This window comes from Ranitomeya imitator, chromosome 9 (assembly GCF_032444005.1).
Source record: "Ranitomeya imitator isolate aRanImi1 chromosome 9, aRanImi1.pri, whole genome shotgun sequence".
Taxonomy (NCBI): domain Eukaryota; kingdom Metazoa; phylum Chordata; class Amphibia; order Anura; family Dendrobatidae; genus Ranitomeya; species Ranitomeya imitator.
The window spans coordinates 96,233,114-96,250,416 of NC_091290.1; the positions used below are offsets into that span (position 1 = coordinate 96,233,114).

Genomic DNA, 17,303 nt, shown 5'->3' on the forward strand with positions numbered 1-17,303 from the left:
AGTGCAGTTGCAAAAACCATCAAGCGCTACAAAGAAACTGGCTTACATGAGGACCGCCCCAGGAAAGGAAGACCAAGAGTCACCTCTGCTTCTGAGGATAAGTTTATCCGAGTCACCAGCCTCAGAAATCGCAGGTTAACAGCAGCTCAGATTAGAGGCCAGGTCAATGCCACACAGAGTTCTAGCAGCAGACACATCCCTACAACAACTGTTAAGAGAAGACTTTGTGCAGCAGGCCTTCATGGTAAAATAGCTGCTAGGAAACCACTGCTAAGGACAGGCAACAAGCAGAATAGACTTGTTTGAAAAAAAGTGGAAATCTGTGCTTTGGTCTGATGAGTCCAAATTTGAGATCTTTGGTTCCAACCACCGTGTCTTTGTGCGACACAGAAAAGGTGAACAAATGGACTCTACATGCCTGGTTCCCACAGTGAAGCATAGAGGAGGAGGTGTGACGGTGTGGGTGTGCTTTGCTGTTGGGGATTTATTTAAAATTGAAGGCATACTGAACCAGCATGGCTACCACAGCATCTTGCAGTGGCATGCTATTCCATCCCGTTTGCGTTTAGTTGGACCATCATTTATTTTTCAACAGGACAATGACCCCAAACACACCTCCAGGCTGTGTCAGGGCTATTTGACCAAGAAGGAGAGTGATGGGGTGCTACGCCATAGGACCTGGCCAGACCTGAACCCAATTGAGATGGTTTGGGGTGAGCTGGACCGCAGAGTGAAGGCAAAAGGGTCAACAAGTGCTAAGCATCTCTGGGAACTCCTTCAAGATTGTTGGAAGACCATTCCCAGTGACTACCTCTTGAAGCTCATCAAGAGAATGCCAAGAGTGTGCAAAGCAGTCATCAAAGCAAAATGTGGCTACTTTGAAGAACCTACAATATAAGACATATTTTCACTTGTTTCACACTTTTTTGTCAAGTATATAATTCCACATGTGTTAATGCATAGTTTTCATGCCTTCAGTGTGAATGTACAATTTTCATAGTCATGAAAATACAGAAAAATCTTTAAATGAGAAGGCGTGTCCAAACTTTTGGTTTGTACTGTATATATATATATATATATATATATATATATATATATATATATCTCAAACATTTGACTTCTACAGCTTCTATGTTTCACTGTACATAGACAGGTGCAAAATGGGTCAACTGTGAATCGTATCTGCTGACCTTCTTTAAAATCATTTACTGACTGCCAAATAAAAAAAAAACTGTTTTTACCTGCAGATTAACACCATGGCTGTAGGTAAATACAGATTTTTCTGATGGCATGATCCCGTTAATATGATTTTTTTTTACACAAAAGTACACTGTTCCAAGTTTTGGCAGTTTTTCCACTGCACTATCTGAAGTGATGAGCAAAAACATATTCTGGAGCTGGATGATCATCCAAGTACAAAGACTGCACATAAAGTTAAAGGATTCATTTTTGTGTTAATCGTCAATCATTAATCAAAAAGATTAAAAAAAACTAAACAAACAAAAACTTCTTTCTTTGATAATGTTGTCTTACAGAAGGCATAAAACAAAAGGATGTGTATTCAATGTTTTAAAAAAAATGTCAAGGTAGAAAAAAAAATCAAATGTAAAATTTGAAAGGGTAATAAATATATACAAAATCTAATCTTACCACAGAGTGGAACAGTATTTCTTTTCATTAACAGTGACCACAGATCGAAAAAATTTATCAAACGATCTCTGAACCTAAAGAAAAAAACATAAATCAAATTTATTAAATATTAAACCTACACAAATATTTTTTAACATAGAAACATAACCCCTTCCCCTGCATACATGGCCTTAACGACAAAAGCAAATTTAGCAATGTTTCTCTACTTGTGGTTGGCAGGTTGCATTTTTGTACAAACTGTATGTGTCTTGATCAATTTATTTTTTTTTTCTTTCAGCACAAAATCTTGTGTATACATATATACATCTACAGACATGCTATATATCATATATCTCAGATGTATTCTTAGATTTTTTTAGGCAAATCTTAAAAGAGGTTTTTTTTAATAGGACCTTCCACCAGCTCCAAGTTATGCCTCCCCAGTAAGGCCGGCGTCACACATGGCGTAAGACAATACGGTCCGTATATTACGGCCGTAATACGCTGAAAAGTCCCCAAAAAAGTGGTCCGTAGCTCCTCCGTAGGCAGGGTGTGTCAGCGTATTTTGCGCATGGCATCCTCCGTATGTAATCCGTATGGCATCCGTACTGCGTGTTTTTCTCGCAGGCTTGCAAAACCAACACACGGCTATACAAGGGATCCATGTGTTAAAAAAAAAAATTATATATATATACAGTGGGGCAAAAAAGTATTTAGTCAGTCAGCAATAGTGCAAGTTCCACCACTTAAAAAGATGAGAGGCGTCTGTAATTTACATCATAGGTAGACCTCAACTATGGGAGACAAACTGAGAAAAAAAAATCCAGAAAATCACATTGTCTGTTTTTTTATCATTTTTTTTGCATATTATGGTGGAAAATAAGTATTTGGTCAGAAACAAACAATCAAGATTTCTGGCTCTCACAGACCTGTAACTTCTTCTTTAAGAGTCTTCGCTTTCCTCCACTCATTACCTGTAGTAATGGCACCTGTTTAAACTTGTTATCAGTATAAAAAGACACCTGTGCACACCCTCAAACAGTCTGACTCCAAACTCCACTATGGTGAAGACCAAAGAGCTGTCAAAGGACACCAGAAACAAAATTGTAGCCCTGCACCAGGCTGGGAAGACTGAATCTGCAATAGCCAACCAGCTTGGAGTGAAGAAATCAACAGTGGGAGCAATAATTAGAAAATGGAAGACATACAAGACCACTGATAATCTCCCTCGATCTGGGGCTCCACGCAAAATCCCACCCCGTGGGGTCAGAATGATCACAAGAACGGTGAGCAAAAATCCCAGAACCACGCGGGGGGACCTAGTGAATGAACTGCAGAGAGCTGGGACCAATGTAACAAGGCCTACCATAAGTAACACACTACGCCACCATGGACTCAGATCCTGCAGTGCCAGACGTGTCCCACTGCTTAAGCCAGTACATGTCCGGGCCCGTCTGAAGTTTGCTAGAGAGCATTTGGATGATCCAGAAGAGTTTTGGGAGAATGTCCTATGGTCTGATGAAACCAAACTGGAACTGTTTGGTAGAAACACAACTTGTCGTGTTTGGAGGAAAAATAATACTGAGTTGCATCCATCAAACACCATACCTACTGTAAAGCATGGTGGTGGAAACATCATGCTTTGGGGCTGTTTCTCTGCAAAGGGGCCAGGACGACTGATCCGGGTACATGAAAGAATGAATGGGGCCATGTATCGTGAGATTTTGAGTGCAAACCTCCTTCCATCAGCAAGGGCATTGAAGATGAAACGTGGCTGGGTCTTTCAACATGACAATGATCCAAAGCACACCGCCAGGGCAACGAAGGAGTGGCTTCGTAAGAAGCATTTCAAGGTCCTGGAGTGGCCTAGCCAGTCTCCAGATCTCAACCCTATAGAAAACCTTTGGAGGGAGTTGAAAGTCCGTGTTGCCAAGCGAAAAGCCAAAAACATCACTGCTCTAGAGGAGATCTGCATGGAGGAATGGGCCAACATACCAACAACAGTGTGTGGCAACCTTGTGAAGACTTACAGAAAACGTTTGACCTCTGTCATTGCCAACAAAGGATATATTACAAAGTATTGAGATGAAATTTTGTTTCTGACCAAATACTTATTTTCCACCATAATATGCAAATAAAATGTTAAAAAAACAGACAATGTGATTTTCTGGATTTTTTTTTCTCAGTTTGTCTCCCATAGTTGAGGTCTACCTATGATATAAATTACAGACGCCTCTCATCTTTTTAAGTGGTGGAACTTGCACTATTGCTGACTGACTAAATACTTTTTTGCCCCACTGTATATATATATATATATATATATATATATATATATATATATACTGTTATATATATATATATATACTGTTATATATATATATATATATATATATATATATACTGTTATATATATATATATATATATATATATATATATATATGTCATTAGACACATATATGTATATATATTATTACTTCATACAACGCTAGATAGCTTTAAAGCAGGTAATTCAATTGCCGGCTTTTGCTATCTCCTTTCTAAACCCGACATGATATGAGACATGGTTTACATACAGTAAACCATCTCATATCACCTTTTTTTTTGCATATTCCACACTACTAATGTTAGTAGTGTGTATATGCAAAATTTGGCCGTTCTATCTACTAAATTAAAGGGTTAAATGGCGGAAAAAATTGGCTTGGGCTCCCGCGCAATTTTCTCCGCCAGAGTAGTAAAGCCAGTGACTGAGGGCAGATATTAATAGCCTGGAGAGGGTCCACGGTTATTGGCCCCCCCTGGCTAAAAACATCTGCCCCCAGCCACCCCAGAAAAGGAACATCTGGAAGATGCGCCTATTCTGGCACTTGGCCACTCTCTTCCCATTCCCGTGTAGCGGTGGGATATGGGGTAATGAACTACTAACATTAGTAGTGTGGAATATGCAAAAAAAAGGTGATACGAGATGGTTTACTGTCTGTAAACCATGTCACAAATCATGTCGGGTTTAGGAAGGAGATAGCAAAAGCCTGTAATTGAATTACCGGCTTTAAAGCTATCTAGCGCTGTATGAAGTAATAATATATATACATATATGTGTCTCACTGACATAGAATAGGTGTATATATATATATATATGTATATATATATATATATATATACGCCTATTCTATGTGTACACATTTATTCTACCTATTCTACTGTAAGCTGTCAGTGTGATTTTACTGTACACCGCACTGAATTACCGGCTTTTCTCTCTAACACCGCTGCGTATTTCTCGCAAGTCACACTGCTGGTCCGTGTGTAATCCGTATTTTTGGGGCTTCCATAGACTTTCAATGGCGTTTTTTTTGCGCAATACGGTGACAAACGCAGCATGCTGTGATTTTCTACGGCCGTAGAAAGCCGTATGATACGGATCAGTAAAATACGGCAGATTGGAGCAGGGGCATAGAGAATAATTGTGCCGTTTGTTTGGCGAGTTTTACGGACGTAGTTTCTGCGCTCTTACGTCCGTAAAACTCGCAAGTGTGACGGCGGCCTTATAAAGATGCAAATTTTCCCTGCAACCAACTGGTCATCAACCACAGAACTTATCTGTGGATGTTTGCGTTTTTAAACGGGTAGTCATACTACAGAAGGCCCACTTCACACGTCAGTGTCTCCATTACGTGTGGTGACAAATTTCACATGTACTTGAGACACTTACACACATAGACCCATTTAAAATATATGGGCCTGCGCTGTGTGTCCATGTGAAACACATGCAGACATGTCTGTTTTTTCCTGCAGCATCCAGCACAAGTGAATCCTTATGACAAAGTGTGTCATCAGTGTGTACAAGGATAGAAATTACAGATGTTTAGGCATTAGATGTGCAAACATAGAGATAGGATAGATGTCTTGAAAAACATAATTTGTGAAGTGCGTGAGTAATTAACTGTACATGTAGATGAGAAGAACACGGTACTCTTGGTCTGAGGTGCTGTAGGTGCCCAAGTCAGGTGTCTCCTATTATTCACATTCTGAGTGCCAAGTTTGTTATATTATGTTATAACTGTACATGTAGCTAGCCAAAAAAATAAAATAAACGGAAAAAAATGCAATGAGATCCCACTTATTTTTAATACCCAGCTAAGGGAAAGCAGGAAGCTGAGAGCTGGTCTTATTATGCTGGGAAGGGCCCAACAACCATGGAGATTACCAACCTATTAATATCAGCTCACAGCTGTCTGTTTAGCCTTTATTCGTTATTAACCTCTTAATCCCATATGACGTACTATCCCGTCAAGGTGACCTGGGACTTAATTCCCCGTGACGGGATAGTACGTCATATGCGATCGGCCACGCTCACGGGGGGATCGCGGCCGGGTGTCAGCTGACTATCGCAGCTGAAATCCGGCACTATGTGCCAGGAGCGGTCACGGACCGCTCCCGGCACATTAACCCCGGGCACACCGTGATCAAACATGATCGCAGTGTTCCGGGGGCATAGGGAAGCATCGCGCAGGGAGGGGGCTCCCTGCGCACTTCCCTGAGACGATCGGTACAAGGCGATGTGCTCATCTTGTACAGAGTGTCTCCTCCCTGCAGGCCCCGGATCCAAAATGGCCGCGGGGCTACTTCCAGCAGGCGCAGGTAACCAAGGAGCAGGGCATGCCAGATCGCTGATCTGACACAGTGCTCTGCAAAGTGTCAGATCAGCGATCTGTCACTATACAGTGATGTCCCCGCTGGGACCAAGTAAAAAAAAAATTTTTTAGATGTGTAAAAAAAAAAAAAAAAATCCTAAAAGAATAAAAAATATATTGTTCCCATAAATACATTTCTTTATCTAAATTTTAAAAAAAGACAATAAAAGTGCACAGATTTAGTATCGCCGCGTCCGTAACGACCCGACCTATAAAAGTGTCCCACTAGTTAACCCCTTCAGTGACCACCGTAAAAAAAAACCAGGCAAAAATCAACGCTTTATTATCATACCGCCGAACAAAAAGTGGAATAACACATGATCAAAAAGACGGATATAAATAACCATGGTACCGCTGAAAACGTCATCTTGTCCCGCAAAAAACGAGCCACCATACAGCATCATCAGCGAAAAAATAAAAAAGTTACAGTCCTCAGAATAAAGCGATGCAAAAATAATTACTTTTTCTATAAAATAGTTTTATAGCGGCAAAAAATAGTTTTATAGCGCCAAAACATAAAAAAATGATATAAATGAGGTATCGCTGTAATCGTACTGACCCGAAGAATAACGCTGCTTTATCCGTTTTACCAAACACGGAACAGTATAAACACTCCCCCCCCCCCCCCCCCCAAAAAAAAAAAAAAAAAAAAAAAAGAAATTCATGAATAGCTGGTTTTTGGTCATTCTGCCTCACAAAAATCGGAATAAAAAGTGATCAAAAAATGTCACCTGCCTGAAAATGGTACCAATAAAAACGTCAACTCGTCCCGCAAAAAACAAGACCTCACATGACTCTGTGGACCAAAATATGGAAAAATTATAGGTCTCAAAATGTGGTAACGCCAAAAATATTTTTTGCAATAAAAAGCGTCTTTTAGTGTGTGACGGCTGCCAATCATAAAAATCCGCTAGAAAACCCTTAGTTAGGGAACCATAAAAAATTAATAAAATGTATTTATTTCCATTTTCCTATTAGGGTTAGGGCTAGGGGCTAGGGTTGGGGCTAGGGTGGGGGCTAGGGTTAGGGGCTAGGGTTGGGGCTAGGGTGGGGGCTAGGGTTGGGGCTAGGGTTGGGGCTAAAGTTAGGGTTGGGGCTAAAGTTAGGGTTAGGGTTGGGGCTAAAGTTAGGGTTGGGGCTAAAGTTAGGGTTTCGATTACATTTACGGTTGGGATTAGAGTTAGGGGTGTGTCAGGGTTAGGGGTGTGGTAAGGGCAATGGTTGGGATTAGGGTTAGGGTTGTGTTTGGGATAGGGTTTCAATTAGAATTGGGGGTTTCCACTGTTTAGGAACATCAGGGCTCTCCAAACGTGACATGGCGTCCGATCTCAATTCCAGCCAATTCTGCGTTGAAAAAGTAAAACAGTGGTCCTTCCCTTCCGAGCTCTCCCGTGCGCCCAAAAAGGGGTTTACCCTAACATATGGGGTATCAGCATACTCAGGACAAATTGGACAACTATTGGGGTCCAATTTCGCTTGTTACCCTTGGGAAAATAAAAATTTGGGAGGCTAAAAAACATTTTTGTGGGAAAAAAATAATTTTTTATTTTCACGACTGCGTTATAAACTGTAGTGAAACACTTGGGGGTTCAAAGCTGTCAAAACACATCTAGAAAAGTTCCTTGGGGGGGTCTAGTTTCCAAAATGGTGTCACTTCTGGGGGGTTTCTACTGTTTAGGTACATCAGGGGCTTTGCAAATGCAATGTGATACCTGCAGACCAATCCATCTAAGTCTGCATTCCAAATGGCGCTCTTTCCCTTCCGAGCTCTGCCATGCGCACAAACGGTGGTTCCTCCCACATATGGGGTATCAGCATACTCAGGACAAATTGGATAACAACTTTTGGGGTTGAATTTCTCCCGTTACCCTTGGGAAAATACAAAACTGGGGGCTAAAAAGAAATTTTTGTGGAAAAAAAATACTTTTTATTTTCACGGCTCTGCATTATAAACTGTAGTGAAACACTTGGGGGTTCAAAGCTGTCAAAACACAGATAGATAAGTTCCTTAGGGGGTCTACTTTCCAAAATGGTGTTACTTGTGGGGGGGTTTCAATGTTTAGGCCCATCAGGGGCTCTCCAAACGTGACACGGTGTCCCATCTCAATTCCAGTCAATTTTGCATTGAAAAGTCAAACAGCGCTCCTTCCCTTCCGAGCTCTGCCATGCGCCCAAACAGTGGTTTACCCCCACATGTGGGGTATCGGCATACTCAGTACAAATGGCACAACAACTTTTGGGGTCCAATTTCTTCTCTTACCCTTGGGAAAATAAAAATTGGGGGTTAAAAGTTCATATTTATGAAAAAATATGATTTTTTATTTTTACGGCTCTGCATTATAAACTTCTGTGAAGCACTTGGTGGGTAAAGTGCTCACCACACATCTAGATAAGTTCCTTAGGGGGTCTACTTTCCAAAATGGTGTCACTTGTGGGAAGTTTCAATGTTTAGGCACATGAGAGGCTCTCCAAACGCAACATGGCGTCCCATCTCAATTCCAGTCAATTTTGCATTGAAAAGTTAAACGGCACTCCTTCCCTTCAGAGCTCTGCCGTGCGCCCAAACAGTGGTTTACCCCCACATGTGGGGTATCGGCATACTCAGAACAAATGGCACAACAACTTTTGGGGTCCAATTTCTTCTCTTACCCGTGGGAAAATAAAACAAATTGGAGCTGAATTAAATTTTTTGTGAAAAAAAGTTAAAAGTTCATTTTTTTTAAACATTCCAAAAATTCCTGTAAAACACCTAAAGGGTTAATAAACTTCTTGAATGTGGTTTTGAGCACCTTGAGGGGTGCAGTTTTCAGATTGGTGTCACACTTGGTTATTTTCTATCATATAGACCCCTCAAAATGACTTCAAATGTGATGTGGTCCCTAAAAAATATTGGTGTTGTAAAAATGAGAAATTGCTGGTCAACTTTTAACCCTTATAACTCCCTAACAAAAAAAATGTTAGTTCCAAAATTGTGCTGATATAAAGTAGACATGTGGGAAATGTTACTTATTAATTATATTACATGACATATCTCTGTGATTTAGGGGGAAAAAATTCAAAGTTGGAAAATTGCAAAATTTTCTAAATCTTCGCAAAATTTCCGTTTTTTTCACATATAAACACAAGTTATATCGAAGAAATTTTAACACTATCATGAAGTACAATATGTCACGAGAAAACAATGTCAGAATCGCCAAGATCCGTTGAAGCGTTCCAGAGTTATAACCTCATAAAGGGACAGTGGTCAGGATTGTAAAAATTGGTCCGGTCATTAACGTGCAAACCACCCTTGGGGCTTAAGGGGTTAAAGAAGCGGGACCCTAACAAAAAAAAAAATGACATTGAGTCCTCCCTATATTTAATAACCAGCAAAGACTAAGCAGACAGCTACTGGCTGATATTAATATGCTGGGAAGGTCCATGGAGATTGGCCCCTTCCCAGCTTGATACAGTCAGCTCAAAGCCGCCCTTGAAATTACAAATCCATTAGATGCAATTCTGGTGCTTATCCTCATCTCTTCCTGATTTCTCTAGTGCGGTGGCAATCGGGGTAATGGGTTTGATTTCAGCAGCTGTCAAGGACATCAAGCCCTGGGGTTAGTAATGGAGAGGCATCTATCAGACACCTCCACTACTAACCCCGTAGTCAAAAGAAATAAACACAAAAGTCCTTTATTTATAAAAATCACTCCCTGACAATTTCCCTCTTTCACCCATTTATTAAAATAAAAATAATCTACACCGGTCTGCCGTAGTCCAAATGGAGGTCCCACAACAATCCCAGTCTTCTTCACTCACTGTATGGAGCTCCGTTCAGACAATGTAGCTCCATTCACTGGAGCAGCAGCCACTGTCGGTTCTTACGCTGTGCTCCACAAGAACCCGGCTGTTGTGAGGAGAAAGACATCAGTAAGGTTGCCGCAGATCACAGCTGCCATGTTTCACTCTACACAGTGCGAGAGCTGGAATGATGTGTGAGCGGTCATGTCACCGCGAAAGCCGGAACGAGGAGCGGTAACCGTTACCATGGTGACTTCACTGCTTATCATTTTGGCTCTTGCACTGACCTTGTGAGAATTGGTGGCTACGAACTTCGGTGACCTTGACTGACGTAACCAATCTTCACAGCAGCTGGGTTTTCGCAGAGTGCAATGCGAGAACTAGCAGTGGCTGCTGCTCCAGTCTATGGAGCTTCGGTCTCTGGACACTGGAAGAAGACTGGGATTGCCATGGGACCTCTGTGGATTATGTCGGACTAGCGTGGATTTTTTTTATTTTTAATAAATAGGTGAAAGAGGGAAATTGTCGAGGAGTGCATTTTAGAAATAAAGGACTTTCATGTGTGTCTCTATTTCTTTTAACTATGGGGTTAGTAATGCGGGTGTCTAGCATACACCTTTCCTTTACTAACCCCAGGGCTTGATGTCATTGACAGCTGTTGTCATTACCCACAATCCCATTACCCCGACTGCCACAGCACCAGGACAATCGGGAAGAGCCGAGGTTAAGTGCCAGAATTGGCACATTTAATGGATGTGCCATATCAGGGGCAGTTGAAGGATAGTCTTATAACGCTAAGAAGGGGCCATTATTTTTGGCCTTTCCAAGCTTATTAATATAAGCCCGCAGCTGTCCGTTTAGCCTTTGCAGATTATTAAAAATAGGAGGGACCCCCAAGTCATTTTTTTAGGGTGAGTTGATGTCTATGGTCTCGGAAGCTCCATGGTTATTGGGCCCTTCCCAGTATAATAAGACCAGCTCACAGCTGCCTGCTTTCCCTTAGCTGGTTATTAAAAATAGGGGGCCCCACCCCATTTTTTTTTACATTAGCTAAATACATGTACATGTGTTACCTGTTCAGGTTCAGCACCCCTAACATCGGGTGTTTCATACACTGTCATCTGCACAAGAAACACCGGTGGCTCTGATCAGCAGTAAAATCATTACTGTCGGTCAGTGGGCCACACGCTGTCAGATGACAGCATGAGCCAGCAGCTGTGACAGGCGGTAAAAAGGTTACCGCCGGTCACAGGCATCGGGCTGATGAGAGAATACTACTCTCATCAGCTACGCCTCTTGTCCCCGATAACAGAAAGAGCAGGCGCCGCTGATGGGAGTATTCATCAGCAGGCGCTTGTGCTGTACATAAATAAAAAATGATGTGGGGGGTCTCTTCAATTTTTGATAACCAGCAAAGGCAAAACTGACAGCTGTGGGTTGCAACCCTCAGCTTTATCATGGTTGGTTATCAAAAACAGAGGGGTCCCTAACAGTTTTTCAACATTAATGAAATAAATAAGGAAAAAAAGCCATGGAGTCCCCCCCATTTTTGACAATCAGCCAAGCTAAAGCAAACATCTGGGGCTGTTATTCTCAGACTGATAAGGGTCCATGAATATTGCCCCCCAGCGTAAAAGTAACAGCCCGCAGCCTCTCAAGAAAAGGCGCACATTAGAATCGCCAAACATGTTGCTTTGCCCGGCTCTTCCCACTTGCCCTGGTGCGGTGGCAAGTGGGGTAGTAATTGTGAGGTTGATGTCAGCTGTTCTCTAGGCTTGATGTCAGCCGCCAGAAGTTTGTAATGGAGAGGCATCTATAAGATGCCCCCAATACTAACCTCATAGTTAGATTGTAGAAATGAAAATAGCCAGAAAATAATCCTTTATTTGAAATAATGACACAGACACCTTAACTTGAAATAAAAAAGCACAGTTATACTCACCTTTATGCCTAATCCACCAATGCCCACGTCCACAGGAAAAGAAAAATATTAAAACAACCATATCTCTCACCTGTCCAACGTGACAATAATCCATACTGTCCCACGTCGATCTGGATAACTTGGAGAGCAGTAACACCAGTGAATGCTCTCCCCGCCTGCCGCCTCACACTGACATAGGAGCGCAATCGCTTCTGCAGTGTCTAGCGCTGAGCTGCCATGAGAAAGTTCATCGTAGTTCATAGCTGATGAACCCAGTGACCTCACTTAGGGCACTGCTAGCTGAGCATGCTGCAGGTTCAGGAGGAGATATTGGATCCAAGCTGCAGGATAAGGCATCCGTCTTCACATTCTTGGAACCAGGTCTAAAAGTGATGGAAAACTGAAATCGAAAAAATAAAAAAGTGATCACCTTGCCTAGCTCGGGGTTAAACATTTGGCTGACTCAATATAAGACAGGTTCTTGTGGTCCGTGATGACCATAATTCGATGGACAGCCCCCTCCAAAAAATGCCTCCATTCTTCAAAAGCCAATTTAATGGCTAGTAACTCCCGGTTACCCACATCGTAATTCCTTTTCGCAGAGGAAGAAACTTTTTAGAAAAGAAGGCACAGGGTCTTAAATTGGGTAGCGGCCCCACCTCCACGATAAATGGCTTAGACAGATTAGGTTGAATCAGTACCGGAGTAGACATGAAACATTCTTATAAAGAAGAAAATGCTGCTAAAGCTGGAGCTGACCAATAAAAAAATTGGTCAGCTCCAGCTTTAGTAGCATTTATATCAGCCCCCTTACGAGTTAAATCAGTGAGGGGTTTAACTACCTGTGAAAACCCTTGATGAATTTTCTACAGTAATTGGCAAAACCCCCAAATCTCTGAAGACCCTTGAGATCTTTGGGTTACACCCAATCAATAATAGCCTTTACCTTTCCAGGGTCCATGCGAAACCCCTCAGCAGACAAATACACCCCAGAAAGGATAATTCTTGCACAAAAAATGAACACTTTTCCAGTTTAGCATAGAGAGAGTTCTCCCTGAGCCTCTGGAGGACAGCATAGAGATGACCCATATGTTTCATTTTATCAGCAGATATAAGGATATCATCCAGATACCTCACCATGAAGCACCCAATGAAATCCGAAAAAACATGATTAATGAAATTCTGAAATACCGCTGGTGCATTAGGCTGCTTTCACACATCAGGTTTTTTGTTTCAGGCACAATCCGGCAGTTTCAGGCACAATCTGGATCAGTTTTTTAGTTACGCCTGATCCGTTTTTTCCCCATAGAGTTGTATTACTGCCGGATTGTGCCTGAAGAAAATGCGTTTCATCCGTTTTGTGCCGGATCCGTCCCTTCAGGCTTTTTTGCCGGACACAAAAAACGTCTCCTGCAACGTTTTTTCTGTCCGGCGAGAAAGCCTGAAGGGACGTTTCCGGCTTTAGGAATTTCTGCTGCAGATTCTTCCCTCTCTTGCCAGAAAATGCAGGTGCGGTTTTGTTGCGTTTTTGCTGCGTTTTTTTCCAATGCGGATTTGTATGCATTTTTGAAAGCTAAATAAAGATCTATTATTGACAACAACAAAAAAGATTTTTGATGTCATTTCTTGTCCAACCTCTTCTTTTACATTTGTCCAACCCACAATCCATTACACACAGATAGACAGACAGATAGAAAGAATGAGATAGATAGATAGAAGGAATGAGGCTGGCGCCACACTAGAGAGTTTTACGGACGTATGAGAGGCGCAAAAACAACGCATTGCACATGGACCAATGATTCTCTATGGGGCAGCTCCTATCTGCCGTATATTTTGCAGCTGCATTTTACGGGTGTAGAAAATCGCAGCATGATGCGTTTGTCAGCGTATTGCGCAAAAATTCCGCCAATGAAGGTCTTGCCAACGGATTACATACAGAACACTGTTTTGGGAACATTTCTGCGTATTGCGCCAGTAAAAAAACCGACCGTATTTTCCTCCGCCAAGTGTGACGCCGGCCTGAGATAGATAGATAGAAGGAATGAGATGGATAGATGTAGATAGCTATATGTATAGTTAGGCTACTTTCACACATCAGTTTGTTTCCGTCAGGCAGGATCCGGCAAATTTTCGAAAAAACTGATCCATTGCAAATAGTGAAAAACTGATGCGACTGATCCTGTTTTTTTTTTTAAAAAAAAAGAGAGAGCGAACGGAAAATGTGCATGATTTTAATGGAAACATGCATGAAAAAAACAGATTCGGAGGCCGGATTCATCATTTAACATCTCAGTTTCATATGTTTTTCGCCGGATGTGTCGCTGTGCGTTTTTTCGCCAGATAGAAAAACTGTTCCTCTGTATGTGTTTTCCGTCAGGTAGAAACAGCTTTTTAGACGGATCCGGCAAAAAACGAATGAAACGTGTGGCCATCAGGAGCAATCCGGCGCTAATACAACTCTATGAGAAAAAACGGATCCAGCAGAAAAAAAGGATCGCTTTTTTTCAAAACTCGCCGGATTGTGCCCGACGGCAAAAACCTGACGTGTGAAATTAGCCAGATAGATATATGGATAGAAACATCTATGTATCTACTATATAATTGTCTAAGGGTCACTTCCGTCATTCTGTCTGTCTGTCACGGACTAATCAGCGACGGGCACAGTCCGGCCGTGAAATGGCAGCTCCCTACTCCCCTGCCGTCAGTGCCTGCTCCATACTCCCCCCCCCAGTCAGCGACCGCCGCCCACATGGCGTTGTAGCAGTCCGTTAAACCGACTGCGCTACACCGCGGCATAACGCTGTTAACGCTGCTATTAACACTGTGTGACAAACTTTTTACTATTGATCCTGCCTATGCAGCATCAATAGTAAAAAGATCTAATGTTAAAAATAATGAAAAAAAAAATTGTGATATACTCACCTTCCGGGGCCTTTCCCGCTCCTTGCGACGCTCAGGGCCATGCATTGCAGTCTCGCAAGATGATGACGTAGCGCTCTCACGAGACCGCTACGTCATCATCTCGCGAGACCGCAATGCATTCTTGGGACCGGAACATCACGCATGGAATGCCTCGCCTGGATCCGGGGGACGACGAAAGGTGAGTATTTAACTATTTTTTATTTTATTTTATTTTTTTAACGGGCATATGGTGCCCACACTGCTACATAGTACTTGGGCTGTGTTATATACTACGTGGCTGCTATATATTACGTGGGCTGTGTTATATACTACATGGCTATGTTATATACTACGTGGCTGTGCTATATACTACTTGGCTATGCTATTTACTACATGGCTGTCTGTGTTACGTGGGCTGTGCTATATACTATGTGGCTGCTATATACATACATACATATTCTAGAATACCCGATGCGTTAGAATCCGGCCACCATCTAGTCTATAGACATATCTATAGATATATCCATAGATAGGCCGATGTTGATTAATGAACATAAAGAAAAAAAACGGGAAAAAACGGCGTGGGCTCCCACACAATTTTCTGCACCAGAGGGGGAAAGCCGACGGCCAGGGGCGAATATTTGTAGTCTGGGAAGGGGTTAATACTCATGGCCCCTCCCAGGCTATGAATATCAGCCCGCAGCTGTCTGCCTAGCCTTTACTGGCTATTCAAATAGGGGGACCCGCAAAAAAATGATGTGGGGTCCCCCTATATTTTATAGCCAGAAAGGCTATGCAGACAGCTGCGGGCTGATATTTATAACCTAGAGAGGGGCCATGGATATTGTCCCCCCCAGCTACAAATACCAGTCCGCAGCCGCCCCAGAAATGGCGCATCTGTAAGATGCGCCGAAGCCCCTCTCTTCCCACTCCCGTGTAGCGGTGGGATATGGGGTAATAAGGGGTTAATGTCACCTTGCTATTGTAAGGTGACATTAAGCCGGGTTAATAATGGAGAGGCGACAATAAGACGCCTATCCATTATTATTCCTACAGTAGTGAAATAGTTAAAAAAAAGACAGCCAGAAAAAAGTATTTTATTATTCTTAATTTCACCATTCTTATCATACTTCAGCGCCTGCAAAAAAAAGTAAAAAAATAAACCGTATACTCCCTGTCCGACGCAGTCCAATTAATAATGAGTATCCCACGACGATCTCCCCTATAGAACAGTGACATCGGTTGATGTCACTGCTCTATAGGACCCTCAGTGACACACTGACAGGAGACAATGGCTCCTGCAGTGCATCACTGAGAGGGTACTATAGTTCACTGGTCTCACTTTATGGCAAAAGCTGCGTGGGAACTTTTCTCACACAGCAATGCCAAAAGTGAGACTAGGGACTATTTTTTTTACAGGGGCGGAGGAATACAGTGCAGAAGGATACCTTCCTCCTGTCATTGTATTCTTGGAGCCCCTAGAGAGCAGTCGCATCAGCTGATGCTGCTGTTCTCCACGGGAGATCGTCGTGGGACACTCGTGGATTTCTGCGGATCAGGGAGTACATTGTTTGTTTGTTATTTTAATATTTTTTACAGGTGACACTGGCTTCGGGGAACAAAGTGACAAGTGATGGTGAGTATGTACTCTGTTATATGTACTGTATGTCTATATGTATGTAATGTATAAATGTATTGTATGCAGTATGTATGTTGTATGTATGTAGTATGCTTGTAGTATGTATGTATGTTGTATGTATGCAGTATGTTGTATGCATGTAATATGTTGTATGTATGTATGTATGTAGTATGTATGCTGTATGTATGTAGTATGTTCATGTTTTTTTTTTCTTTACATTCAACACATTAGCTGGATGATGGGACTACTACTGTCCCATCATTGGCTAATGTGTCAATCACTGTCATTTTTAGCAGGCATCGCTCGATGAGATTGTAGTCCCATCAGACGATGCCTGCACGCGCACACACCCCCAAGGACCCCCGACAGCCCACCGCAGACCCCCCACAGCCCGGCGCATACCGCCCACAGCCCGGCAAAGGCCCCTGCAGCCCGGCACAGACCCCCCGCAGACCGGCACAGACCCCCGCAGCCCGGCGCAGACCCCCCACAGCCCGACAAAGACTCCCCGCAGCCCGGCGCAGATCCCCCGCAGCCTGGCGCAGACCCCCGCAGCCCGGCACAGACCCTCGCAGCCTGGCACAGACCCCCGCAGCCCGGCGCAGATCCCTGCAGCCTGGCGCAGACCCCCGCAGCCCGGCACAGACCCTCGCAGCTTGGCACAGACCCCCGCAGCCCAGCAGACCCCCCCACAGCCCAGCGCAGACCGCATACAGCCCGGCAAAGACCCCCGCAGCCCGGCAG

At 42.9% G+C, this 17,303-nt stretch overlaps 1 protein-coding gene across 2 annotated transcripts in view; it reads right to left on the minus strand.

The window, feature by feature from the left end:
• Positions 1–17,303, minus strand: part of LOC138649561 (tRNA-dihydrouridine(20) synthase [NAD(P)+]-like) — a 61,817-nt gene that overhangs the window by 23,207 nt on the left and 21,307 nt on the right. For both annotated transcript variants that reach the window (XM_069740063.1, XM_069740062.1), the window contains exon 4: positions 1,651–1,724. In XM_069740063.1, coding sequence (XP_069596164.1) covers positions 1,651–1,724 — 74 coding nt within the window. The remainder of the gene's footprint in view (positions 1–1,650; positions 1,725–17,303) is intronic.